General features: G+C 41.8%; 2 protein-coding genes across 8 annotated transcripts in view; one reads left to right on the forward strand and one right to left on the reverse strand.

Moving 5' to 3' along the window:
- Window positions 1-5,269: 5,269 nt before the first annotated feature.
- Window positions 5,270-11,153, forward strand: LOC121463417 (NADH dehydrogenase [ubiquinone] 1 beta subcomplex subunit 2, mitochondrial). 3 transcript variants are annotated; one of them, XM_041675619.1, is made up of 4 exons: window positions 5,270-5,427; window positions 8,502-8,646; window positions 10,138-10,240; window positions 11,078-11,153. In XM_041675619.1, exons 1-3 carry the CDS (start codon window positions 5,330-5,332, stop codon window positions 10,210-10,212), a joined length of 318 nt encoding a protein of 105 aa, XP_041531553.1. In that variant the 5' UTR covers window positions 5,270-5,329; the 3' UTR covers window positions 10,213-10,240; window positions 11,078-11,153. The 3 variants fall into 3 exon arrangements, with proteins under 3 accessions (XP_041531553.1, XP_041531552.1, XP_041531551.1); XM_041675618.1 differs by having other exon boundaries at window positions 10,138-10,236; XM_041675617.1 differs by having other exon boundaries at window positions 10,138-10,214.
- A 10,547-nt stretch (window positions 11,154-21,700) lies between these two features.
- Window positions 21,701-27,120, reverse strand: part of LOC121463309 (serine/threonine-protein kinase B-raf) — a 118,457-nt gene continuing 113,037 nt past the window's right edge. For 4 of the 5 annotated variants that reach the window (XM_041675433.1, XM_041675430.1, XM_041675432.1 and 1 more), the window contains 3 exons: window positions 26,791-26,925; window positions 25,134-25,287; window positions 21,701-21,952 (listed from right to left, as the gene is read on the reverse strand). In XM_041675433.1, coding sequence (XP_041531367.1) covers window positions 21,930-21,952; window positions 25,134-25,287; window positions 26,791-26,925 — 312 coding nt within the window. In that variant the 3' untranslated portion in view covers window positions 21,701-21,929. Of the gene's footprint in view, window positions 21,953-24,893; window positions 25,288-26,790; window positions 26,926-27,120 lie in introns of those variants that run through there. The other variant, XM_041675431.1, reaches the window with a different exon arrangement.

Here is a 27,120-nt window from a genome sequence, read left to right on the forward strand (position 1 = left end):
GGGCAAATTTTACTGGGGTTCAAATTATCTTCCTGACAGTTTTTAACGTTTGCCAATTTCTTCCAGAACTTATTTTTCCAAGTTAAAATAGTGAGCTGGGCTGTGGTGGTGCACACCTTTAATCCGAGTACTATGGAGGCAGGTGCAAGTGGATCTCTGGGAGTTCGAGTTCAGCTTGATCTACAGAGTGAATTCCAGGGCAGCCAAGACTACACAGAGAAGCTCTGTCTTGAGTAAAACAAAACAAAAAAACCCCCACAAAACAAACAAATAAACAAACAAAAAACCAAACCCAAACCAACCAAAAACACCCCCCCCCCAAATCCCACAAAACAAACCAAAAAATAGTGAGGCTGGTGTTATAGCTCCGTGGTTGAGGCTTGCCTGCCATGTGTGTGGTTCTAGGTTCAGTCCTCAGCACCACCACCCCCCTAAGTGACCCCCATAGAGCCAACAGTTTCCTCTCCTTTTTGGTGGGGAGGGAATGTAACAAACCTTTAGGAAGTAAGGTAAACAGGAAGTTACATCATCTCTGTTTTTTTCCATATACACCCCCTTTTGGTGATTCATTAAGAAAGATGAATGAATGAACTTCAGCTTACCTGCAATACTTAGAAACCAGGAAAGGAGAAGGTAAAAAGGGAATAAGAATTTTCCTGAGAAGCAGCTATGAGCCTGTTAACAACTTAAATGCAGTGCAGATGAAGGGCCTTGGTGCTCAGAGGAGGAAGATTGCTTGTCTAATTCACAAGGTTAGTTGGCATAGCTGGAGTTTGGACTCCGGATGTTCAGCCTCCCATCTAAGCTCTTTTAGAATTTGTTATTGCTGTGTGTGTGTGTGTGTGTGTGTGATGTGTATGTATGCGTGAGGAGGTCAGAGGATGGTGTCAGGAGTTGAATCTCTCCACCCTGGGTTCTGAGTAGGACCCAGCCCAGGTCATCAGTCCTGCATGGTCAGCTCATACACTGAACATCTCAATGGTCCTCTATGGCCTTTTAGAAATGTAAGTTGAGTTTGCCCTGTGACCTTTCCTAGAGCTGGACAGCTATGGAGTTTGGGAAGTGACGACGTCTGCCCTTTCCATTCATGGACTGTCTCTTAGTGGTTTGTGTATGTTGTTAGAAGGAGTGGTGTAAAGAGGCCGCTTGTTCCCTGCTGCTCAGCCCCGAAATAACCACACAGAAACTGTATTAATTAAATCACTGGCCTATTAGCTCTAGCCTCTTAGTGGCTAGCTCTTACATCTTAATTTAATCCATTTCTATTAATCTGTGTATCACTATGTGGCTGTGGCTTACCAGCAAGGTTCTGTCCAGCATCTCTCTCTGGCTGGGCTACATGACTTCTCTCTGACTCTACCTTTCTCCCAGCATTCAGTTTAGTTTTCCCTACCTAGCTCTGTTCTGCCCTGCTCTAGGCCCAAAGCAGTTTCTTTATTCATTAACCAATAAAAGCAACACATGTACAGAAGAACTTCCTGCGTCAGAGTGGTGGACAGTAGCCCAGAGAAAATCATGCCATTGAATATAAACTAGAAAGTCAACTTTCATCCATAGAGAGAATTCTACAGGTTCAGGGTTCAACCCAAGGCTTATCTTTAGCAGACACAATTTGCCACTCAACAGCTAGTATTTAGGAGCCAAGAGTTGGTTTAGGACATGAAGGGGCTATTGTCTTCAAGACTCCATCTTTGGTGAGCTTATCTAGGGTGTAGTCTCTGTATCTTCCCTGTGGTGATCATTCCAATCAGTCTCAGCTTTTTAATTAGTGTTGACAGAAGTTTCTCTCCTGAAAGCTGCTCCCAAGTAATCATACAGAGGCTTAATATTGATTATAAATGCTTGGTCAATAGCTCAGGCTTGTTAACTAGCTAACTCTTACATTTAAATTAAGCCATATTTCTTATCTACACTTTGCCACACACCTTGGTACCTTTTCTCACCATGGCATGCCCATCTTGTTTCTCTCTGTCTGCTTGCTACTTCTCAGACTCCACCTTCCTTCCTCCCAGCATTCTCAGTTTGGCTTGCCCCCAACTTATCTGTTCAGCTATTGGCTAGTCAGCTTCCTTATTAAACCAATCACAGTGACATACATTCACACAGTGTAAAGGAATATTCTGCAGATTAGTTCCTCTGTTTTCTGAGAGAGAGAGAGAGAGAGACAGAGAGAGACAGAGAGAGACAGAGAGACAGAGTGTGTGTGCGCGCGCGCGAGAGAGAGAGAGCTGGAGGTGGTGGTAAATGCCTTTAACCCCAGCACTCGGGAAGCAGAGACAGGTGGATCTCTGTGAGTTTGAAACCAGCCTGGTCTATAGAGCAAGTTCCAGGATAGGCTCCAAAGCTACAAGGAAACCCTGTCTAGCAAAAGCCAGAGAGACACAGGGAGTTTGTACATGCATGTGAGTACAGTTACCACGAAGGCCAGAAGTATGTATCATCCCTTGGAGCTGAGTTTACATGTGGGTGTGAGCCATGTGATGTGGGTGCTGGGAATTGAAATCAGATCCCCAGGGAGAGCAGAACATGCTCTTTGGCACTGAGACATCTCTCCAGCTCCCCTGGATTTTCTTAATAGAGGCTTATCATCTTCTATGAGTTAAACCTCATGGCAACTTACATGCTTTGTGATGGTTTATGCACAGAACTAAGGAAAGGCTTTACTCCTGATGTTATCCAAAGTTCATCAGATGTCCTAGGTTCCTTAAAGCTCAAGAAAGATTGTTTATATTTAGTAAAGCCAGTGAGGTAGCTTAGCAGGCTGAATGAGTAAAGGTGTGTGCTGTCACGCCTGCTGACCCGAGTCCAGTCTCTGGGATGTACACGATGGAAGAAAACCAACTGCTGTAGATTTCCTCTGGTCATGTGTGTGCCACGGCAGATATTCATACTCACATACCAGCAACAACTACACCACACAAACACACACACACACACACACACACACACACACACACACATAATGTAAGCCTGGATACCACATGGTGGAAGAGAACCAACTGCTGTAGATTTCCTCTGGCCATGTGTGTGCCACGGCAGACATTCATACTCACATACCAACAACAACTACACACACACACACACACACACACACACACACACACAAATAATGTAAGCCTGGATACCACATGGTGGAAGAGAACCAACTGCTGTAGATTTCCTCTGGCCATGTGTGTGCCATGGCAGACATTCATACTCACATCCAACACCACCACCACCACCACCACCACACACACACACACACACACACACACACACACATAATGTAAGCCTGGATACCACATGGTGGAAGAGAACCAACTGCTGTAGATTTCCTCTGGCCATGTGTGTGCCATGGCAGACATCCATACTCACATCCAACAACAACAACAACAACAACAACAACAACAACACACACAAACACACACACACACACACACACACGTCAGCCTGGCTGCCACACGGTGGCAGAGAACTGAAAGTTGTCCTCTAACCTCCAGTGCACGCCCTGGTACATGTGTGCCCACACATAACAACAATACACACATATTGATGTGCTAAAATTTTTTTACTGTCACTTTCACTTTTTTGTCTGCTTGCCACCCAAAAGCCAATATTTGGAGGCTTGGTGTGAAGAAGTCAAGTTTATTCAGGGTCTCACAATGAGCTCTGATTGGATTTAAAACCTAGGACAGGCTTCCTGTTACATACAAGGGCAAAGGGTCCCATATGGTGGCACAGAAGGCAAGTTATTAGTCATATGTGGTGCTGCCAGGTCACTAAATTCAGGTCTGTCCTTGATAAGTATCCATTCCTGTACTCTTGAATATGGAACACTATAGCGATTCTCCAAAGTGTGAGCTTGGCAGGCTAATGTTAGAACTGCATGTTCTGCAAACAAACCCAGACTGCAGCATATCGGGGAGGACCTTGTTGGAAATTATTCTCAGTGTCACAAAACAAAACAAGCCCACTGGAACCCTGCAAGGCAATGCCTCTTTGTAAAAAGAGTGTGCCAAAACCTAAATTAGCCTTGCAAGCCCAGTAGGGCAGGAAGCTCACTTGTTATTCTAACACAGGTGATGGATGACCTTGTCTCATCCTATTGGTGAGAGAGCAACCTCACAGTCTGCCATGGTTGGATAAATTCCTAATAGTGGCAAAAGGGGGAGGGAAGGGGTCAGTAGCTGTCACCAAGTTCCCTGAATGAAAGGCCTTTGTGTAAACCAGAGGTTTTCTAGATGATTAAAAGATTTAAATTAAGATTTACAAGGTGAAGATTTTTGGCATATTGGCCCTTTGTGTGCTAGCCACCTTCTATAGAATAAAACCGTTTCTCACAACCTCAACAATTTGGGGGTGTCAGGGTGAGTCCTAGAAGGTTGGAGTCTGTCCAAGTTCGGACAGAGGCAATATTGAGAGATAAAAGCTGGCTGAGGCAGGTGGATTATTTTGTTACTAGCAAGTGGAGCCTTTGTTTCTTGAAGGAACTCTAAAGTGAAAGAAAAATGAAAGCTGTTTGGAAAGATGTCAGCAGGCTATCCTGTAGACCTAGTAACTCAGAACAGGAATGCATTCTAGTTTTAAGGGAACGAGCTCGAATATTCATGTTTCCCTCAACTGCGCGCATCTACACAGAGATCGAAATGTGCTTAATATTTGTGCTACAGCTTCCTCTGCGATTCCATTATTACAATTGAGGTCAGTTCTCAGGTTTGTTACCATCCTGGTGGCCGCTGGTCTTAAATGGACTGCCCTCATGTTTTCGTTTTTCTGCTTGCTTATTGCAAGAATAACAACGAGAGATAAAACTGAATCCTGTGCTGGCTAAGGATCAAGTTGTTTAGGAACCTTCACCTCTATTCCTGGCCTTACTTATTCCGAGATTTCAGGGTTAGGTTCCTCAGGTGATCCTGATACCACCCGCCACCGGTCCACGTAGTGTGACTGAACACCCTGGCTGCCGGCTAGTCATCAGATTTCAGAACAATCCTGAAACAACACTGGCATGGTTCAGAAAGACTTAGACCGTTAACACGGGCCCATAGTGGCAGGAACACGCATGAAGGCACCGCCCACATGAGTCAAAGCAGGGAGCAGCAGCAAGGTCAGCCAGGAGCACTTGCCAGGCTGTGTCACGAGGACAGCCCGAGCTCCTTCCGAAGGACTGCCGATCCGCCCGGTAGCCCGGAACCTCCAAAATCCACCAAGTAGGAGCTAAGTACGCCTAAGCATGTCCCTTGTGGCCCACCATTGGCCCAGGTAGACGCCGTGACGTCACAGGGCGGGACTTGGGAAGTGACGCTTCAGGGGTGGGAAAGCTGTAGTTAGCTCTCCGTTCGCCTCTGCTATGTCTGCGCTGACGCGGCTGGCACCTTTCGGTCGCGTCGGAGGCCGCCTGCTCCGGGGCTGCCGAGCGCGGGCGGCTGGAGATGGTGGAGTCCGTCAGTGAGTGTCGGGTGGGGGTGAGGGCTCGGCTGGCTTGAACTGCGCCAGCGCGGGTGTCCGGACGCCGTCACCTTGAGACAGGCTGCCGGGAGGGTCGGTGCGCGCTCCGCTGCCCCCGAGGAATGCCGGATCTTGTAGTCCGCAGGGACGGAGACTGGCTTTAGAGAGATCGGTGGGGTGGAGGCGATGGGATGGCACGGGAATGCCAGAGAAATGCGTGAACTAGGACCTGAATGATAAGCCACGCACAGTCCCCTGACTGAGACTTTCCACGCAGCAGGGGAGTGGAGGTCAGGAGCGCATGGACACGGGTGGAGATGGGCACCGAGACAAGTGAGGACTGGACGCGGAGTGCCTCGGAGGACTGAGGTTTTCCCTAACAGTCCTGGGCAGTCACGGGAGACCTTAAGGCAGGAAGGTAGTAAGTTCGTTATTTTTCCCAGTAGGCACATGTTTACGTTGAAAATCTGGCACTTTATTTGAGACGATCTCACTAGTTTGCATCGATTGGCCTAGAACTCGTTATTTAGACCGGGGTTACCTCGAACTGTAAAATTATGCGTGCTTTTTGCCTCCCGAGTGCTGGGATTAAGGGCGTGCACTTTAAATCCCGAATTGTATGCTGTTTCATTCATGCCCATTCTGTTTTCTCTCCACCGGAGTTTTGTAAAACTCATAACTTCTTGTTTTGTTGTATTAGACTCTTTTTTTTTCCTTTTTTTTTTTTTGACCCAGATCTTGTATCCCGGCAGGATTAATCCGTCGAGAGTTCTTTTGAGGTCTTAATTCTCTTATTCTCTTGAGGATGCCTCCAATCCAAGCTCACTCTAAATCCTTAGCTTGGATTTCCCTTACCTCCAATTAGGGAAATGCTCTACTACAGGAATAGGTCTCTAGCGCTCGCCTTGGTTTTTTGGCGACACAGGTCCAACTCAGATAGAATTTGGGGTGCAGACACATCAGAGGTTTGGTCTCTGGTGACAAGTTTTAATTTCTTTCCCGTTGGTTTATTAATATTTCACCCATTTATTATGGGGCCACGGCTTGATTCAGAGGTCTAATGATTAGACTAATTATCTCTTGGGTGAGAGTCTGAGTCTCCTAGTTGTCTGCATGGACTCCCTGTGAATGTCAGCTTCAGTAATTGCTTCCCAGGCAATTGTGCTTGGTTCATAATGCTCGAAAATGGACTTTTTATTTATTTCATTTAGCATCCTATTTTTAAAAGATTTATTTAATTTAAGTATATGAGTGCTCTATCTGCGGGTTTGCCTTTTACCAGATCCCATTATAGGTGGTTGTGAGCCACCATGTGGTTGCTGGGAATAGAACTCAAACCTCTAGAAGACCAGCCAGTACTCTTAACTGCTGAGTCGTCTCTCCAGCCCCCTGTATTGTTTTTTTTTTTTTTCCACTGGGGACTGAACCTATGTTAGGCAAGCACTGTACCACAGAGTTGCACCCCCAGCGCATGAGTTACATCTTAGTTTGGTCCATAAAATGAAAGACAAAAACTCAAAAAAAAAAAAAAAGAATGTATTTGCTTGTAGGCAACGTTCTTGGGCTTTGTCGTCAAAATCCATGTGTTGTCCAGTCTGGGAAACAGCAAATCACAGCATCCGCATAAAGTTACAAAAGTTCCGTTAACAGATAACGATCCTACATGTGGTACCTGCACGTGGCGAATACTCAGTAATACCTGCCAGCAGTCTTTTAGAATGAGAGAGAATAATAAAAATCAGCCCCAACTTGTCAACAGCCATCAGGGCTGAAGAGTTCACTTCAGAGCTGAAGAGCAGGAGCTGTAGGACCTGAGCCTGGATGCCAGCACTCAGAGGAGAAGCCAGGAGTTGCCTTCTGCACATATAACCCCAGTGCTGTAAGGGGCAGAGTCGAGAGGATCCCTGGGCAGGCCTTGCTAGCTGCTGTCCTAGCCCCAGGTTCAGAGGGAGGAGACCTCAAGGGAATGAGGTAGGGACTGATAGAGCAAGATACTTGATGTCCTCTGCTAGGAAGAAGAGGGCAGAGGACGGTGAGGAGCCATGGGAATATCACACATGAACCTCCCAGAAATTTTAGTGCATTTTTGCTATGCTGGACTGAAGTTGTATTTTATATAGGCACACTGTAAATTTTTATATCTGATTGTGCATTAGCATATGGGTTGCGCTGAACAGGACATAGAAATAGCTTTATTAAGTATAAATTACATCATTTAAGTTAGAACCAACCTATACTGATCAGAGTCCTAATTAAATAAGGATAGCCCTAGCCTGGTGGTGGTGCACATCTTTAATCCTAGCACTTGGGAGGCAGAGGCAGGCGGATCTCTGAAAACTCTTGAGTTCCAGGACAGCCTGGTCTGCAGAGCAAGTGCCAGGACAGCAATGACTACACAAAAAGAAACAAAACAAAACAAAAGTGTTGCCCTTATGGATTGTGTGCCACGGTTTGCCAGTGAGTGCCTAAACGAGTCCCCCACACCCAGTTGGTTTTATTCAGTTTTACCGTTGCAGCTTTTTGGCTTTGTTCAGAGTTATTAGAGTTTTAAAAAGGATTTCCCAAGTTCGTGTAGCCCAGGATGACCTTAAACTTCCTACGTAGATAGTGTCGAACTGAGCTTCCAGCCTCAACTGTCCAAGTGCAGGGTTTCAGGCCTGCGCTATGGTGCTTGGCTTCTATGTGATAGTCCTCGGGTAAAGACTAGGGCCCAGGATGCACGCTGTCTCTGAAGTATATCACTAAACTGAACAAAAGTCATCTTCATTTTCTTTTGGGGACAGGTTACCTCAGGTTCCCAGTCCTTTAAACAACGTTGGGGGCAGCACCCTATAGTCATCACTGTTCCAGTGTATTATGGGGACTATTTGCTAAATGAAACCATACCGTGGCCTCTTGTCAGTTCAACCAGTCTTCCTGTCTCCATGTTTAAAGCCAGCCAAATGAAAAACCAGTATGTATTTTGGGGTAGATGAGATGTGCCAGCTTCGGTTTTAAAGATGCAGGTGAAGGCTGAGATGACCTGCTTTGGAAACTCAGTAAGAAGCCGTTTTCTGTATTGTCTTTTCTCCTAGTGCTGGCGGTGGGGTGCATATTCCGCCCAAGTACAGGGAATTTCCTCAGCTTACCCGGAAACAGGTGATCTATGGTGAGTTCTTAAGCTCACTCATGTGGTTCTGGATTCTCTGGCGCTTTTGGCATGACTCGGACGCTGTGCTGGTAAGTGTGGGAGAACGGTTCTAGTCCTGTGTTGAGAGCAGGGGAGGAGGCGGCATGGCTAGCTTAGATTGTGTGTACCCCTGAGCACTGTATTGCCGTGCCACCTAGTGATATCTGGTTTCCATTAGGTTGCCAGGTGGGGAGGGGACTAGAAGTCATTCTTTTATGATTGGTGAGTTAACATTTATCTTCATTTGTAGGTTAAATTTCACATTTAACTTTTCTGTTTGAGCCAGGTTTTTCTATTAAATTTTTTTCATTTATTTTACATACCAACCAGTTTCCCTTCCCTCTTCTTTTTCTATTCCCTCCACCCCCCTCCTGTCTACCTCCAACCCACTCACTCCCTTCCGAGAGGGGCAGGCTAACCATGGGAGTCAATAAAGCGTAGCATATCAGACTGAGACAGGACCAAGCTCCTCTCGCTGTATCAAGGCTGGATGAGGCATCTCAACATGGGGAATAGGTTCCTAAAAGCCTGCTCAGGCATTGGGACAGGTCTGATCCCATTGCTAGGGGCCCGACAAACAGACTAAGCTCATGTGCAGAGGGCCGAGTTCGATCCTGTGTAGGCTCCCTAGCTGTCGGTCTAGAGTCCATGAGCTCTAGTGAGCTCAGCTCAGCTGTCTCTTTGGGTATCCCCATCATGGTCTTCACCTTTTTGCTTATATTATTGTTCCTCCCTTTCTTCACTTGGACTCTGGAGCTTGACCCAGTGCTCCATTATGGATCTCTGCATGTGCTTCCATCAGTTACTGGATAAAGGCTCTATGATGACAATTAGGTTAGTCACCAATCTGTTTACAGGGGAAGACTGGTTCAGGTACCCTCTCCACTATTGCCAGGAGTCTTAGCTGGGGTCATCCTTGTAGATTCCTGGGAGTTTCCCTGGCACCAGGTTTCTCCCTAACCCCCAAATAGCCCCCTCTATCAAGATATCCCTTTCCCTGGGTGGTGGTGGTGCACGCCTTTAACCCCAGCACTTAGGAGGCAGGCAGAGGTCTATACATTTGAGGCTGTAGGTGGTAGAAGTAGAGGCTGAAGTCAGATAGGTCTCCAGGTCAGGACTGGAGAGACTGCGTCCGCTTGAGGCTCCCAAATCTCACAGTAGGAGTAAAGGATGTGAAACATTTTGTTTTGCCAGGACTATGAGCTATTGCTGAGACAAGGAGTATATATGAGACCTGTGGCCTCCACTCCTTCCCACTCTTCATCATGAATATACTCAATGGCTTACGCTGCCACCTCTAAAAACTTCAAGTCACTGTGTGTAATGAGTAGATTGAAGCAGGCTGCGCCACTGAATGGTTAAGGGAGAGTCAGGGCTCATATATCACAGATGCTGGCTATAGTCATTAGTGCATGCTATTCTTTCAAGATCAGCTGCAATTATTAGTACAGACTCTTGACTTTGTTTTCTTTTTTTTTTATTTTTATTTATTTATTTATTTATTTTTTTGACTTTGTTTTCTTTTGACTGGTTGTCACCAGGGCCACTTTTCATATCCAGATCCTTCACAATGGACAGATGAAGAACTGGGGGTCCCTCCTGATGACGAGGACTGAAGGTATAAACTTAACTCTGTACAAGTAGGTATGCCTGAAAGTCCTGTTTTTAAATTCTGACTTGTTTTGCACTCTTAGTGGTCTTAAACAAGCTTATCCTAAAAGCCACTTGTCTTATCTAATGTCTGCCTAACCATTCTCACATCGCTAGCCTGCATCCCCATATTATCTTCTAGTCATCATATATTAAAAACAAAAAAAGTAGTCTTAAAGTTAGGTTACAGTTTTTGGCTTCTATCCACCCCTTGAGTAAAGATGAATTCTGTATGGTCAGGGCCCTGGGCTCCGTTGCCAGCATTAAACAAAGAAAACTCAGGTTTGCTAGTCTGTTCCTGGTAATCCCAGCACTTGGAAGGTGGAGGCAAGAGGATAGGAATCAGACAACACTACAGAGTGAGTCGGGACCAGCAAACAAACTGCCAGGCAGTGGTAGTGCACGCCTTGAATCCCAGCACTTAGGAGGCAGAGGCAGGCAACTCTGTGAGTTCAAGGCCAGCCTTGTGTTCCAGGACAGGCTCCAAAACTACACAAAGAAACCTTGTTTTGAAAAACCAAAACAAAGAACATCAATAACAAAAACAAAACAAAGCCAAAAAAAACCAGTTCTGTTCTATTTCCTGGACTATGGTGGTTAGAGTTTATGGTATGCAGCTGTATAAGCGTGTCCTGCTTTTACTGTTCAAGTGGGAAGATGGAATTAACACCTTAACGACTAGACTAGAAAGGGTAATTTTGCTTTCTTTCTTGAAAGGCTGTTCAGTCAGGGCTAAAAAGAAATGATTGAATGATTGGACAAATAAGATTATGAATTTGGATTAGTAAATGTAATAGTTCTTAAAACTTACCTACTTTTCTTTCCCTACAGGAGCAAGGTGAGAAGTTTCAAGAAATTACAGCCTTCATATTTAAAGTTGTAAATTAAAGTGGTTTGCCAAGAATGAGGAACTGGTGACAGCTATCCTTTATTCTATTCTCTGACTGCTTGCTGGGCTAAGTGGTTTGTGCCCTTTCAGCCAATCCTCTTGAGTCGCCTGTGATATAGGTGTCCTTTCTTTGGGGTTATTAATGAACAAGGAGATAGTTTTTTGCTTAGCATCACACACTGGTGAGTGGTTACCTTATGTCTGATCCCAGTTTATGCATAACTTAGGTACCACGCCTCCTCCTCAGCTCATGCCTTAGTTGCGTGTGTGGACAGGTGATATGACCTAAAGCTGCTGCAGCTTGATTGTTGCCCCCGAGGTTAGGCATCAGCAGAGTCCACAGTTTCCGTGTCTCCTGCAGGACTCAAGCCATGCCTGACTAGGAATTTCTTAGGACTGGGGGTAAGGATTTTTTATTTTTCCCAAAATGTTGTTCCAGGGTATTCCACCCTCTGTAGCCTAACAACAGTTATAAGGAGATAAGTGTTTTCTTCCATTCACAAAGAAAAGTCTGGTGGAACATAGTTTGAAGACTTAACTACTCAGTAAGTTTTTGACCACCATGGCCTTGGGAGTACAGTGCCGAGATTGATTAGAGGTGGGGGTTAGGGAGTTAGCATTGTGGAGAGTGAGGCCAGAGGATTCTAAGTTGGAGACAGCCTGGGATACAGACTGAGAGCTTCCTCAAAGTCACACAGACAAAAGAACTGTTTTTAGAGAACTTTAGAGAGGAGAGAGAGGTGGTAGGTAAGTCAGTACTCTGAGATTTGCTCAGAGCTGTGAAAGAAGCCTACTGGATGATGTACTAAGGCGTCTGGCTGTGCTCTGAGTAAGCAGGGTTTATAGGAAGTGTGTGTAGGAACATGGTGACTCCTGCTCTAGGAGAAGACCAAGTTCTGTGTGAGAAACGGCTTCACGTGGCTGTGAACGAGTAAGGAGAGGATGGGACTAGATGTTAATGGTTGCCGGTTGTGTTTGACATCAACTATCCTGACCAACTTGTTGGCAGGCTTCAAGACGGAATACAATAGGGTTTCCTATAACAGAATTTTCTACCTTTTCTTCAGTTTCCAGAGGTCACAGTAGCAGCAGAAGCTGAAACAACTAGAGCAGTTGTGCTTTTCTGACAGCCACAGTACCCCACTGTGGCACTGGGGGCGCTTCACATCTGTGAGGGTGGGCTGTGCTTTTCCTGTCACCGAGAACATAGTCTACAACAGTGAGTTTAAGCAGGCTAATCCCTAGTTCTTTTCCTTAGAAGCAAGGAATTGCTTAATAGGTAATTTTAAATACATTCTTTTGTTTAGAAGAATGTTGGAATCCTCATTTCCATGTTTGGGCTGGAAAACTGATGCAAGCCAGATCAACCTGCTCAAAGAAATGCCTTCTACATGGCTGTGTATACCTGAGGAAATACTTAGATGGAAGAGGGTCCCACAGAAGCATTAAGTATAGCATTTGTTTGATGGTAACAGAATGGAAATTGACAGCAAATTGCAGCACAGGCCAGACACTGTTAAGAGCATGTGTTATCTCATTAACTCTCCACAGTATTATTTATCTCATAAGATGAAGTCAAGTTATGGGTAGATGGGTTGGAAATTTGCCAAGCCAGAACTGAGGTCTTGGCTGTAGTCAGGTTTGTTTTTTCTTAAAAGTCAAATCTTAGTTTCTATACAACTCAAAATTCCCAAACAGTGCTTCCTGTTTATTCTAGTGTGTGGACTTAAAACACGGCTAGTGGAACCACGCTTGGTGGTGCACGCCTTTAATCCCAGTTCTCAGGAGGCAAAAGCAGGTAGATCTCTGTTGAGTTTGAGGCCAGTCTGGTCTACCGAGTGAGTTCCAGGAGAGCCAGGGCTACACAGAGAAACCCTGTCTTGAAAAATCAAACAAAAAAAATCCACAGCCAGTGGAGACATCCCAAACTGATTTTACTACCCACTTGTGGGTTGTGATGTACAGTTTCAGAGATAAAGCATCCCAAGCTCTAGAGTTAAATTGGCCAGATCTGATCCTAAGTCTTGTCCTGTACTTGCCGAGTGTGGGCAAAGTACTTTTTTTCATCTTGTGTCTTAATTTTTCTATTTGTAAAGTAGCTTAGACTTATGCTTAGCACGAAGCATAGGTCTCTATAGTGGTTCTCAGCTCTCCTAATGCTGTGACCCTTGACATTATTTTTGTTGCTACTTCATTGTAGTGGCATTTCGATTGTATTTTAATAAATAAAGCTTACCCGGGGATCAGGAAAGTAAAACAGCCACACTGGTCAGCCTGACAGACCAGGCAGTGGTAACACACACCTTTAATCTCAGTAGCCATACTAGTTGCCATAGAAACCAGGCGGTACACACCTTTAAACCCAGCTCTAGAGAGGATTATAAAACAGGGAGGAGACCAGGAATCTCAGGATGAGATTCCTGGCAGGATCATCATTTGGACTGAGGTAGAGTTAAGAGCCAGTGGCTGGCTACATTGCTCTTCAGGTTGAAACCAAATTTCTGAGTTTTTACTAATGTGTTTCACTTTATCATTGTAATTTTGCTACTGTTACAAATATAATGTATTTTCTGACGATCTTAGGTACCCTCTATATAAAAGGGTCATTTGGCCCCAGGTTAAGAACTGCTTCTCTAGGCCGGGCGGTGGTGGCGCACGCCTGTAATCCCAGCACTCGGGAGGCAGAGGCAGGCGGATCTCTGTGAGTTCGAGACCAGCCTGGTCTACAGAGCTAGTTCCAGGACAGGATCCAAAACCACAGAGAAACCTTGTCTCGAAAAAACCAAAAAAAAAAAAAAAAAAACTGCTTCTCTAAACAGAAGTAGCTATCTACTGTTTGCAGTGAGTATTTTTAGAATATTTTATCTAAACTAGGCTTATGGCCACCCTGGAATCCTGGTCTGATTTTCACAGGGAAGCACCACATAGAGAGACTAATCTGTAAACTTTCCCCAGATGTGGTCCATTCCTCTTCAAGAACAACTCTTTTACAAAATACCCAAAACCAAAGAACAACAACAACAAAAAAAAACCTAAGCAAGTTTATCAGCTCTTACTGGCTTCAATGCATGCCAAAGGTGTATTCCAAAGTAAATTTTAGGGTGAAGCTTGGTAGATAGCTATGTCTTTGTAAACAAGAGAGGTGGGAAGGTCAGAAGCAGCCCTTAAAGCCTGCACTCTTCCGGCAATTTTTTTTGTCCTTTTAGACTGTTCTTGGAGGGTTTCTAGGTGTGGCGTTTTAAAGTTATCTTTTTTTTTTCTTCTGGAAACCTTCTAGTGTTTGATATGTTTTGTCTGAAAATATCTCAGGTATTCTTCAAAATAAAGGAGATTCATCTGGCAACCAGCACTGAAAACACGAGTTCAGTTTCAGATGTGTTTATGTAACTGAGTTGTATCACAAAGGTTTTTATGTTTTGGCTTTTTGAGACAGGGTTTCTCTGTAACAGCCCTGGCTGTCCTGGAACTCATTCTGTAGACCAGGCTGACCTCAAATTCATAGAGATCCACCTGCCTCTGCCTCCCAAGTGCTAGGATTAAAGGTGTACGCCACCACCACCCAGCTCTTAAGTTCTACTTTCAAGTAAGTAGTTACACAGAGAACTGCTACTTTAAGCCAGAGAAGCAGGTCACACAATACTGTCTGTGAGGGCCATCAAAAAAAAACTTGATAAAAAGACAATTATAAGTTGGCTAGACCATGTAGGCATCTGGCCAACTTTAACTTCTACCCATCAAGAAGTGATCAACATTTTGAAACAAAATGTGCATTTTAGCCTGGACTGTCAGTAGCCAGTGATTACTACTATTAGATGTCAGTGCTAGAAAAATAATCTTAGATTTCTCCATGCAGTCAATCTTTATTATAGCAGTATTTGCGTATTCACATCAATTACACAGCACTTTTTTTGGCCTTTTTATAATACAGAGTTTTTAAATAACTTTACACAGAAATAAATTTCTTCAATTTGATTTTCAGCTATCTTTTTATTTAATTCTCCATGCTTTCTATCCAAACTGAACAATATTTTCCATTATACAAATTTACATGAGAAAACTCCAAAGTACAAATGAAGGGACCTGAGCAGGAAAAGAACTAAAGTAATAGGAAGTAGGTATAGAAAAGAAAAAAAAAATCAAGCACACATTGAGGAATAAGGGGTAATAGGGAGACATCATTCATTTGATTGAAAATAAACGTCTTTTTCTTATGAATTGAAAAATAAGCTTTAAAAATAGTTACTCCATTATAATTTTTGCAAAGCAGGTATAGAGAGGTCTGTGGATAATGAAAAAGTCCCCGCCTTTTCCCTGGGCACACCCCAGACTCCAGAAAACCTTTCCAATGCTTGAGTGGAACTGAAGTGACAAACCCAAGCCTCTGGAGGGATGGGTGCAGATTGCCATAGGTTTGGGTGGTGAAACAGGGAGCTGTAACTCACTGTAGTTCAAACATGAAGCATTTCCCTTCCCTCTCCCTTATTGGAGACTTGTCCTCAGACCAAGAAATACATACAACCGTTTAGGGTGAGGCTTGGTAGATGGCTAGGGTTGTCTCCTCTTTCCTGGTCTAAAGCCAGAGAGTGGTCTATTTAATAGAATCCGAGAGACAGGATGAATGGTGAAGTCCGTCCCCTGATCAGTTAGTTGTGTGACTACCTTAGGAGAGGCAGGTGCTGGAGAAGCAAAGGATCAGAAGTACACCCAACAATGGGAATACCATAAACTCTGCTACTGGGACACAGTCCTTCAAATAAGGTGACAAAGCCAAACCAACGCTGTATAGTGGCATGGCCAAAGGAAATGACCCAAAGTATTTTCAAATAAAGGGAGGAAGAGTACAGCATACACACATATACCTGGTATGTAAACTAATACAACATGAAGATAAATAAGACATCAAGGTTAGCCACTTATATTGGTAATTAACATGACTTAAAAGGTATATGTTCACATAGCTGGTTCTAGTCAGCAATGGAACATACGTTAAATGTATTAGAAAGGAATGATTTAAAAAGTTCACAGCTTAGAATAAGAAGCACACTTATTGCACTCTTACATTGTATTTCAGGTGACTATAGTTCATCTCCCACCTTGAGTTTTTCCCTAAGTCCCAGATTTTAAGTGTCACCCTACCATATTTTGGTCCATTTCCTTCCATTTGTGCCTAGTCCGTGAGCTTTGTTTGCTTATGTTAGCCTGCAGTTTCTTTCTATGTAACTCAGCCCAGCCAAACACACATGGGTTCAAAAGTCTTAGAACAGTGATTTTCAAGGCAAAAATAGGACTAAGTAACTCACTCATAATCCCCATCCCAGCTCTGTAAACACACTCTTCCATGTGCTTCCCGCCTGTCTGTGTACACTGGAGATGGGAACCAGCAATCATGGGTGCTGGAGGATGTACTCAGCCTGCCAGGAAAAGCAAATGATGTGCACAAGACGTTTTTCGATACTAACAAGAATAAATATTTCAGTTCTGTTTTCAAAGAGCACTTCAATCTACAGAATTCTTTACAAAAAATGCACCACAAAAAACAACACACTGGCTGTTGTCCTCATGCACAACTGGTTATATCACTGCAACTATTCAAAACAGCTAAATAAAAGTAAACAGTTTAGTGACACAGATGGAGTAATAAGAGGGACATGGAGTTGTAAGACTGAAATAAAGGATCCACCTTTATTACTTTAATAAGGTGATAGCTAGGTGTCCCTAAGAGAGAGCGAGAGGGACGGGGGTGGGGGAGAGGGAGAGAGAGAGGGGAAGAGGGAAAGGGAGAGAGAGAGAGAGAGAGATTTTAGAGATTTTTAACTGTTAACATTTTACATACTAGGAAATGTGGTTCAGTGGTAGAATCCTTGCTGCAAACCCCAGTGGGGAAAGACAGATTAGGACTTCAGGTTCTACCTCAAAAATACCTCATAGGAGGAACTGTTAATTTTTCCTCTCAAATGTCAAAAATTAGGCCTGAATTTCAATTTAAATGTCTGCCCAAATGGAAGTAGAAATAAGTTATCTGAAAGTATTTAAGTTATTGTCTGGTGTACTGATGTAACAAACATCTGGCCAGCATCTTCAACTATACCAGAGTTAGCAATATGGACCACAAACACACTGACCACTTCAGTCCCTTCTGGCATCAGTAACTCATCTTGGAATCTGAGTGAAACAGCTAAAGGACATATTGGGGATAGTAAGGAGAGAGGATGCAAAGACCACAGCATGGAGTGTCCAGTTTACATGCACTGCACTAGCCAAGTCTTTGACTATTCCAATGTCCCTTTACAAAAGACACTCGCACAGACAGCCCTGTCTTCCACCATGCACTAGAGCAGTCAGCAGCACTAGCTAACTTTGTTTGCAAACAGGTCTTGGTAGGTAAGTTCACACTTCAAGCTTTGAACACTCGGTGTCTAGGTTGGCAGCATTTCTTTGGAAACAAATCAGACCTACAATGTGTTTTTCTTACTGAGTTAGTACATGATTGCTGCCCAGCACAAACTACTTCAAAACTAAACTACAGCAGTATCTTAAAATGTCAAACGTGTATAAAAGTTCCATGCTTTGAAGAGCCTATGAGAGTAGAAAAAGTTTCTCTAGAAATGTCACTGAACTGTATTTTCAACCTATTTGCTCTATGTGGTAAATATTTCTGGCTATACTAGGGATTATGCACTTTAAAAAAATAATTTTGTTCATTGAAAATTTACCATTTTCTCATTTTTTAAATGTGATTTTGGCTATAAACTCTTTACTGCATTTATCTTCGCAGTCTAAATTGCACTCTAAAAAATATTAACACAGCTGAGTTAAACCAGACTGGCTGTTCTCTTCATAACTCACTGATTTCTGCTAAAATGTTAGCTTTTTTATTGCATCATGAAGGCACAGTAAGATCATTTGGCAAATTGTCAAGGTATTTTTCTAGAGCTTCCCTACACTGTCTCACTCCTGTAAGCTACCTGCTGTTTCTACTCACAGTGAACTTTCCATCTCTGGCTATGGTTTTAAAAGTAGCTTATTGGTTGACACCTGCTGGTCAAGGTGCAGGTATTACAGCACTGACAATGCCAGCTTGGACAAAGAAGAGAATCTTATAAAAAGGGTATCTATCCTTCTACCCTCTTAGCTGGGCAGTCTCTTTAGATGAACATCTCTGTGTGTGACAAAGCTGTGTGGCCAACTTACTTTGAAGGTGTACTGTTTTGCCAAACCTACTACTGAGAAGTAGAATTTTATCATTGTTAGCAAAGTGTTACTGTAACTATTTAACTTCATGCGACTGATTTAAGGTTAAGATTCTGGAATACATTAAGCAGACTCTGGTACCAATTACAACAGTAGATACTCTCAGCTACACCTTTAAAGAAAATTTTAAACAGTATCACTGCTTAAATGTATAATGCCCTTTAGGACAAAACAAGTACTCGACTACAAGTACACATCAACGTTAAAATCTTGTATCATCTTCATGTTCTAGAGCTCCTGACTTTTCACACTTTAAAATAAATAACTGTGCATTACCTCATTCTGAGGAGGTAGTTTTTGAAGAGGTCACCTGATCCCTGCACTGCATTTCCAACTAAAGCTAGATGCTGAGGTTTGCAAGAGGCCGGGAGGTGGATGTGCGACGGGGACAGGTGAGATCTGCAGAGGACAAACAGCAGCTCTGACAGTGCCTGACAAGTACAAGACATCACATGATAAAAAAGTGGGACTGCACCAAGACCAAGGAAGTATTTACAAGGTTTCTGGTGGACAGTGCTCAAGTCCTGAATTACATCTTTACATAATGCTTTCTCCCGTACCAGCAAAAATCTAGCATACAGTTAGTTTATATCGGATCATCTTTTAGGATGCCTCATTACGCCTTCCCAGACCTCATATATACTTAAGAAATGGGCTGTTCAGGAACCAGAATCTGACAGTTATACAATCTTCGTTGAAGATGCATATAAGTATAAAGGATCACACTGGATATATTATTCACAAGTTCCTTCTCTAAACTACATTTCAAGGTTAATAATATCTCAGTGGCAAAAGTTTGGGTCCTGTAGCTTAATGATGAAAAGTCCATCAGGAATACTACATACTTAAAAACAATTTTACATAGTTGTTCTCAAACTTTTCCAAGACTCCACTCCTAACCCAAACAAAAAAGATCTCAGGAGGCACCACAACCACTTCTGGACTGACAGCTACAGCCTTATAAGATGAGAAAAGCAGCCACATTCTGTCTATACTTACTCATAAAGTGCTCTGCACAAACAAGGACTTCCTTGTCTTAGGAGCTCAACAAGATTATCTGCAGTCTAAGCATAAAAAAATAAAGAAAAAAAAACCACAAAGGAAACCTTTTTCATGTTGTTTGTAAACAAGAAAACTATTTGATAGAAAATAAGAAAGGTTTAAATATTTATTTCTACTTTTTATATTCTCTATTTTAAAAAAAATCTCTCAATACCCTGAGCCTGGCTTCTGGGCACAGCTTCATTTACTATCAACGTTACTTTCCCTTTTCAAGTGAGATAGCAACCTACACTAAAATGAAAGGAAGAAGGAACTCTTCTCGTTGTGTCTAGACCACTCACATGCTCAGCTCCCTCCTTAAGGGTGCTGGCCCCCTCTTCCAGTAAGGAGGTGGCCATGCACCAAGGAGGCTCCAATTCCTCAGCAGGACCTAAATGTGCATCAATGGCCAAAGCCTAGCTCTTTCTAGTAATCCTGGGCAAAGGCAACAAAGCCATGCTAAGAAGCATTTAAAAGGGTGACAATGTCTTTCAAATGTGGCATAGCACACGCAGAGGCTATTTTTTATATCCATAGGAATCATTTTCATCTCAGTTTCTAAGGTTTTTAAGATACTGTCCTGCCCATGAAAGACTTAAAAATGCATTGCTGCTGATTAATAAGTTCAGAATATTTTCCAGTTTACGGGGATTCATAAAATTTTTGATAGGCCTTCCTTTGATTACAGATATTTTCGCAAAAAATCATCTGTTTTGAGGAGGCTTAAATATATAGTGGGATCAGTTATAATTTGAAAATAATTTAAAACTCCATTTTATTTTAGATTCTATAGGTTTTTTTTTTTTTAAAGTTCTTGGCTATAGTGTAGTTGCTAAGTACATCTCTTTTAATTTGCATTTCTAAATTCAAGATTCCTGGATAAGAAAGGTACAGGCCATTAATACATCTAGTCACTTTCTTTGCTACTAGTGATTTTCTTAAATTACCCTTAAATAAAGGCCAAAGGAAGTTGTAACTAGATTATAATTTTGATCTGTGCAAAGTTCAGATTTAGGGTTCTATATAAACAATTGACGACAGGCCTCACACCTTCCTTTAACTCCAATGTCCCTAACAGTTCTATTTCTGTCTAGGGAACTCAGCTTCTAAGTTACCCAACCTTTTGAAGACCAGGCTTGGGGAAAAAAGGAAGGAGAATGAATGGAGACACCACCATTTTTATTTTAGGTTGCATATTATAGATAAAAGACTAGAAAGAGGATGTAGGATGTAGTGTAGGCGTTAAGTTGGAATAAACAATGGGATTGCTAGCAAAGATGTTAGTGTGGATCCAGCAAGTACCATTAATTTAAAAAGTATAAATAACTGTCATTATGCTAAGACTCCCCATAATTTTAGGTAAAGAAAAGGATAATAATCATTCTTTAAAAGTTGCTTACAATTAACAAAAATATAATTTTCAGGATATATATTCTGGTGGGAAATATTCTTTTAATCCAATTAAACCTGAAAATTATTTTTTTTAAATAAAAATAGAAGAAACTCAGAAATTAAAATCTGTACCTTACATTTAAATTACACTAATTTCTCACATTCAAAACTGTCAGTAAGCAGTTTTGTAGGCTTTTAATTAGATGCTGTCCATGGCATTTTGTGCTCTGGACAAGGTAGCCATGTAAGTATTTGGTGACTGGAAGAACTGAGAGGAAGATATGGACTGTATTTTCCTGAGAATTTGCTACATTGTGGAGGAAACAATCCCCTAACCCTCACCTCCATTGCTGGACCCAATGAGAAAAGAAGGCAATGTGTGCCAGCACTGTCCAGCCCGAGTGGTTAGGCAAAGCCCAGGGAGCAAGGCAACCCAAGGTGAGAGAGCAGGAGGAGGTGAGGAAGATGCAGCATCCCCTTTTCTCAGTCCCCAGAGCAGTCCCTCCTCACCTCTCACCCTCCACTAAATTTAAAGAGCTTCACCGTGATAACCTCTGTTGAACACTGACCAGGTGCTACACAAAGGGTATGCTGCATTTACTCCATCCTTCAGAAATTAACGGTGGTGGATAGGGAAAGTGCTCCACAACATAATCCCAGAATAGGCAAGAATGATGCTTGGTGTTGGAAACTGCCCCATCAGACGACCAGGCACAAACTGATCTGGTGGTTAGAAGGGCAAAGTTGACTGGCAGACTTTCCATAGCAAATTTCCCAAGCTGCAGCAGCAAATTCTTTCCATCATGCCTGACCACCAAAAGGGCAGAATTCAGGGTCTCTCCTCTTTCTTCCTGGGAATGGGCAGACTTGTATGCACGTGATCTTTGTGTTGAAGAAGAAACACAGGCAGCAGAGAATTCTGGTTCCTAAAACATTCTTCCCTCTTTTGTTGAATAGGAAATTCCATTCTGTTCCACACGAGCTTATGCATTGAAAATTTTGTATCTTTAAAAAAAAAGATTTGAGGAACAGAACTGTGTTTTGATGTTAACAAATTGTGTGAACACAAGACTTAAGAAATAAAGAGCAGATGCTGCCATGATGGAGTGGCTACTTGAAGGCTGCAAATTCTCCTGTAGAGGGAGGACAAGAGCTGATTTTAAAAAGTTATCTCAAAAGAACTTCAAGACAGAAAAGCCTCAATCCAATTTCACTGATATTACAGACCTCGTAGCCCAGTCACTAGTTTAAACCCCAAGTCACTGGAGTCCAGAAAAGAATACAAGTGCATGTGCATGGCATGTGAAGAGCCCAACTGTAGCCAGACAGTAACAAGCTGCAGGGGGTTCCACAGCTGGGTGTCATGCTGCAGGACAAGCCTCAAACTCACAGCACAGGCAGACAGGATCTTTCTGCCTCGTCTCTTCAGTACTGGGATTGCAGGTATGTACTTCCTTGCCTGGCTCTAAATAATTATTGCTAGTGACTGGCGGACTAAACCTTATGCTTTACATGTTTAGAAGATTAGCAAGGTGGTCTTGATCTTGCCATCCTCTTCCTCATGCTGGGATTACAGGACCACCATTTTTCTCAGCTCTCTAAACAAGTTTTAATAATTAAGGTTTGATTTCCTACTTTAAATACAACTAACTGGACTATAGACATTCTTTCCATCAAATATTCTTTTTAATGAGTAACTAACCAAGGCACTGTTGAGCCAAAAGGCCAAAGAAGGTCATGCTTGTAATCCCAGCACTTGGCAGGTAGTGGTAAGAAAATTCAGAGTTCCAGGTCAGCCTGGGCTGTACAAGGAATCTGTTTAACAGGTGGACAAGTTGGGGTTCAGAGTGGTCAGGAAACTTGCCCAAAATCACACAACTTAAAAATAAAAATTAAAAAAAGGCCTAGAACAGAATATATAGCACCACTAACAAAAACAAAACAAAACACACAAAGGGAAACTGTTAATTCTAGTGCTTCCTATTCCTGTAGATGTTACCTACACATCTTACCTATCATATTTGATATTCTTCCCTTTTGGCCACTCTGCAGCCAAATGTGGAAGGGGAAATCAATGCTTATGTACCCTATGCGGGAATGGCTGGGTGTCTATGGGTAGCATATGAGTTTCTGAGCAGCTTGAGAGAGCTTAGGAATGTCAGTGCTGCTACTAAAGAAAGGAGAAAAGAAGAGGAAAACAGGAAGGGAGGAAAGGGTGGAGTGTGAGCGAGTCAGATGAAGATTAGCAGTGCTGAGGAGAAAGACAGTGGGTGAGGAAAGGAACATACTAGCAAAACAGGTATGCTGGCAGATTATAGAAAGAGATCCATTAAAAAAAAATCCTTCGATATACTGTTTCATATGCTCAAAATGTTTGAGTATTCTATGGACCAACTAAATTTTGTAAAACCTTTTTTTTAGCTATATACAACAATCAAAACCAACTTAATCTGTATTGTACATACCCAAACCCCAAATACCACCTCCGTAAGATTAATAGAGATTTGGCATTTAAAGTGGGTGCACTGACACTTAATAGATTTTTGTATGTTTAATCCATAGCTCTGGTTGACTTGCTTAAAAATGTATAAAAACTAAGCAATTGAATTCATCTTTATGTCATGATTTAGAAATCATGATTTCGATGGTTTCTAATATATTCCATTGTTTGATCTCTTTTTTTCTCATTTTCTTTTCCCATGATGGTGATTAAACACTGTACAAGCACTTTCACATTCTATAAAGTCATTACCACTGAGCTATATCCCCAGTCCTAGGTTTTCTGACACAGGCCTTTTTATGGAGCCCAGGCCTGCCCTGAAGTTGTGATCCTCCTGATTCCATGCACTGGCTTTTTCTTTTTTCTTTTTTTAATATGAGAAATGTTCTCTTTTATATTTAGAATCATGAATCAGTATATAAAATTATGACGGCATTCTCAACTTATCCAAAGGAAGGACAAAAGACGAGTCATAATAATAGGCAGTTTCCTTATATGAAATATAATAATGTAAGTAAGGAAAGCATTTCAGAAGTTTATCTGTGGCACTTACAAACCCAATTATTAAAGCTTTCCCAATTAGCTATTTCACTGTTTTCAAAGGAGGATAATATATGAAAATATGATCTGTCTGTAGAATAATTGTTTTTGCTTTGGGTTGTATTTAAGTGTTACCACAAGTATAAACTGAGTAACTGAATATCAACAGGCTTTGGCCGGTAGGGGACTATGAAGGATGGTGGATTTTTAGAAGACCACATGCTTCTTCTACTTTTTTGCTTTTAGATTCTCTCTCCAAATCACCAGAAAATTATTATTCCACCATGGTTACATTATACTCATTTTCTATACATAGAAATGTAAACATTAGAAGAATATCACACTGGAAATCAAGAAGAGAGTATCAGGCATTTATCAAAGGTGGGATCTTGTTGCACAAAGGATAGCAGGAAGGAAGTTATGAGACACAATGCTACATGACTGCTGACTGCTGTAACATACATCAAAAGGTAAGCATAACCTAATATAATAATTTAAAAAACCCATTTCTTGGTTGTTTGGCAACCAATTACCTAAAAACAAGCACCTTAAAGAGTCTCAGAATTTTGTGGAGTTTCTTTTGGGGGAGGGAGTGAGAATAAAGGGCAAGGCATTTGCAAAGAACTTTGACTTTTACACATCTAAGACATTTTTAACATATAGATAGCATCTAAGAAGATCCTTAATTTGTATTCTCTAGTAAAAATCTAAAGTTAAGTCATGTTACCTATGTCAAATGTGCCACTGAGAGATATTTTTGGTCACTCACATCTAAAATTTATTAAAAGACATTGTCTACTGCTTCAAGGAAATAAAGAACCCCCATACTTTTGCACAGCTGGCAGAGGCTAGCGCCTGTGTACTTTCCACCTGTGAACATGAGGGAAGTCTTCCTCTGCATGTTCTATGACAAGTGATAATAACAAAAGCTGCATGACCAAACAGAGGGAGAAACCTAGAGTTTAATAACAGGAATAACCAAGTGAACAAAACAAATTCAGAATAGGAAGTAAAGCCTCTGGAAGAAGCACTGAAAATGTTTAGCAGTGTTTGTATATTTTAACCCATTGTTGTTGAAAAGTCAATGTTCAGTATGATTTTAAGATTTGGAAAACAATTCCTAAGTTTTTAAACACAAACATTCTTTGGCTCACCTGTAAACAACAGAGTATCCTAGTTAATTTAAATATAAGGAAAATTATTCATTTGTTTTTGTTGCTACCTTACTTTAATGTCTCACTCATTTAGTTTGTGTCAGTGGACTGGAAACGCACCATATCCCCCTGCTTGGATGGGTGTTTTAGGAGAAGCACAAGCATACAGACTAAAATCTTCCGTTTGGAAACCAGCCCGATTCAAGGAGGGTTCTGATGCACTGCGGTGAATTTTTGGCAATGAGCGGGCCAGCAGCTCAATAGAGGCGAGAATCTGTAAGAAAGTAGGAAGGGGTAGGGGAGGGAACAGAGGACAAGAAACAAGAAAAAGCAGAATAAAAATTTGAGTAGTATAAATCTTTAAGAGCTTATCATACTTAGGATGAAATTTTTCCTGAGACTTTTTATTGTTTTCAGTATAATCAGTGAACAAAGAGAAACTGGGATTTTCCCATAATCACAAAAGTCAAAAGCTAGCACAGTAACCCAGGTTTTCTATACACATATAACTGAATGAGTAAAGTCACTAACAGTTAGTGTTTGCTTGTATTTTAGATCATTTGCCATCCTTGAAATGCTTAGTAAAAATTTAAAACTAATTACAAACCTTAAACTCTGGCTCTTGGGGGATCCAATACCTTCGTCTGTCCTTGGACTCCCACAGACGTGTCTGTCTGTCTGTCTGTCTGCTGTCTCTCTCTCTCTCTCTCTCTCTCTGTCTCTCTCTGTCTCTCTCTCTCTCTCTCTCTCTCTCTCTCTCTCTCACACACACACACACACACACATACCTTAAAGAAAAAAAAAGATCTAAGTTAGGTGTTGTGGTGCACACCTTTTAATCCCAGCACTCCTTGAGGCAGAGGCAGGTGGATATCTGTGAGTTTCAGGCCACCCCAGGCTCCATAGTGAGTACCAGGTCATGATACCCTGGGGTATCATTAAGTAAGAACCCATTAGAGTATATAATTATAATAAGAATATAATATAAAAATAGTAAAATTAATAATATATAATAAACACTATGCAAATCTAAATATATAACATAAACCCAAAATAATAAATACATAAATAAAAAATTTAAAAAAAATCAGAAAAATCTACCAAGAACAGAAAACTTAGAATCTATTTATTTTACCATAAAGCCAAATGTATAAGTAGAATTTTTTTTATCAGTAAATTGTCAGAGGCAGCACAGTATTAGATACTGAAGCACAAAATGAGCACAAAATACAGACTCCAAGTGTGTTAATTGTACAAAAACAGTTGGGGAAAAAAATGAAACCAATACCACTCTGTTTATAAACTCATAATTGTTATTTTCATAAACAAAAGCCCTTTAAAGGTCTTTAACTATTTTAAAATATGTGAAAGGATTCCAAAATTAAAACATTTGAGGTCTAGGGCTGGAGAGATGGCTCAGTTCTCAGAACCACACGACAGCTCACGGCTGCTGCAGCTCCAGTTCCAGGGGATCTGACTTTCTTCAAGTCTCAGTGGGCAGCAGGCACACAAGTGGTGCACACATACACATGCAAGCAAAACACCCACACACAAAACAAGTCTTAAAAGTCTAAGAACTGCTGAACAAATGCAAAGTCCTGCTAAAGAACTTGTATTGGGATCCCAAACTGCTCAACCTTCATAAAGTCACTGCCCTGTTAGCTCACCTGGATGTGCAGAGTATCAACTCATAATCTAACTCACTTCCCCGCATCTTGCTAAACATCGACTTAGGAAGGTTAGTTGGTACTCTGGGATATCATAAAAATTTTCTTACTTGGGGAAAGAGTGGTCTCTCGTCTCTTTTCTTTTTGAGGCACTCTGCCATTAATCTCTTCATGGCTTTTGGACAGTTACTCCGTACCTTACTGAGATCTGGAGATAGATAGCCTCGTCCCACCATAAAAATTATCTGAAGGGAATAGGCAAATCATACACTCTCATTAATAAACAAATATATCAGCAATGAAAATTTAAAAAAGAAACAAAGTAGGATAACTCCATTCTAAACAGGGCTGAAGAATTTTAGAAATGGGCATATCTGTTATTTATTTCCTGTTTGACTTCCATTTATCAACCTACAGTAAAAAAAATGCTTTAATTTAGT

This window comes from Microtus oregoni, unplaced genomic scaffold (genome assembly GCF_018167655.1).
Source record: "Microtus oregoni isolate MIOR12 unplaced genomic scaffold, Mior012 000026F_ref0000081, whole genome shotgun sequence".
NCBI classification, from domain to species: domain Eukaryota; kingdom Metazoa; phylum Chordata; class Mammalia; order Rodentia; family Cricetidae; genus Microtus; species Microtus oregoni.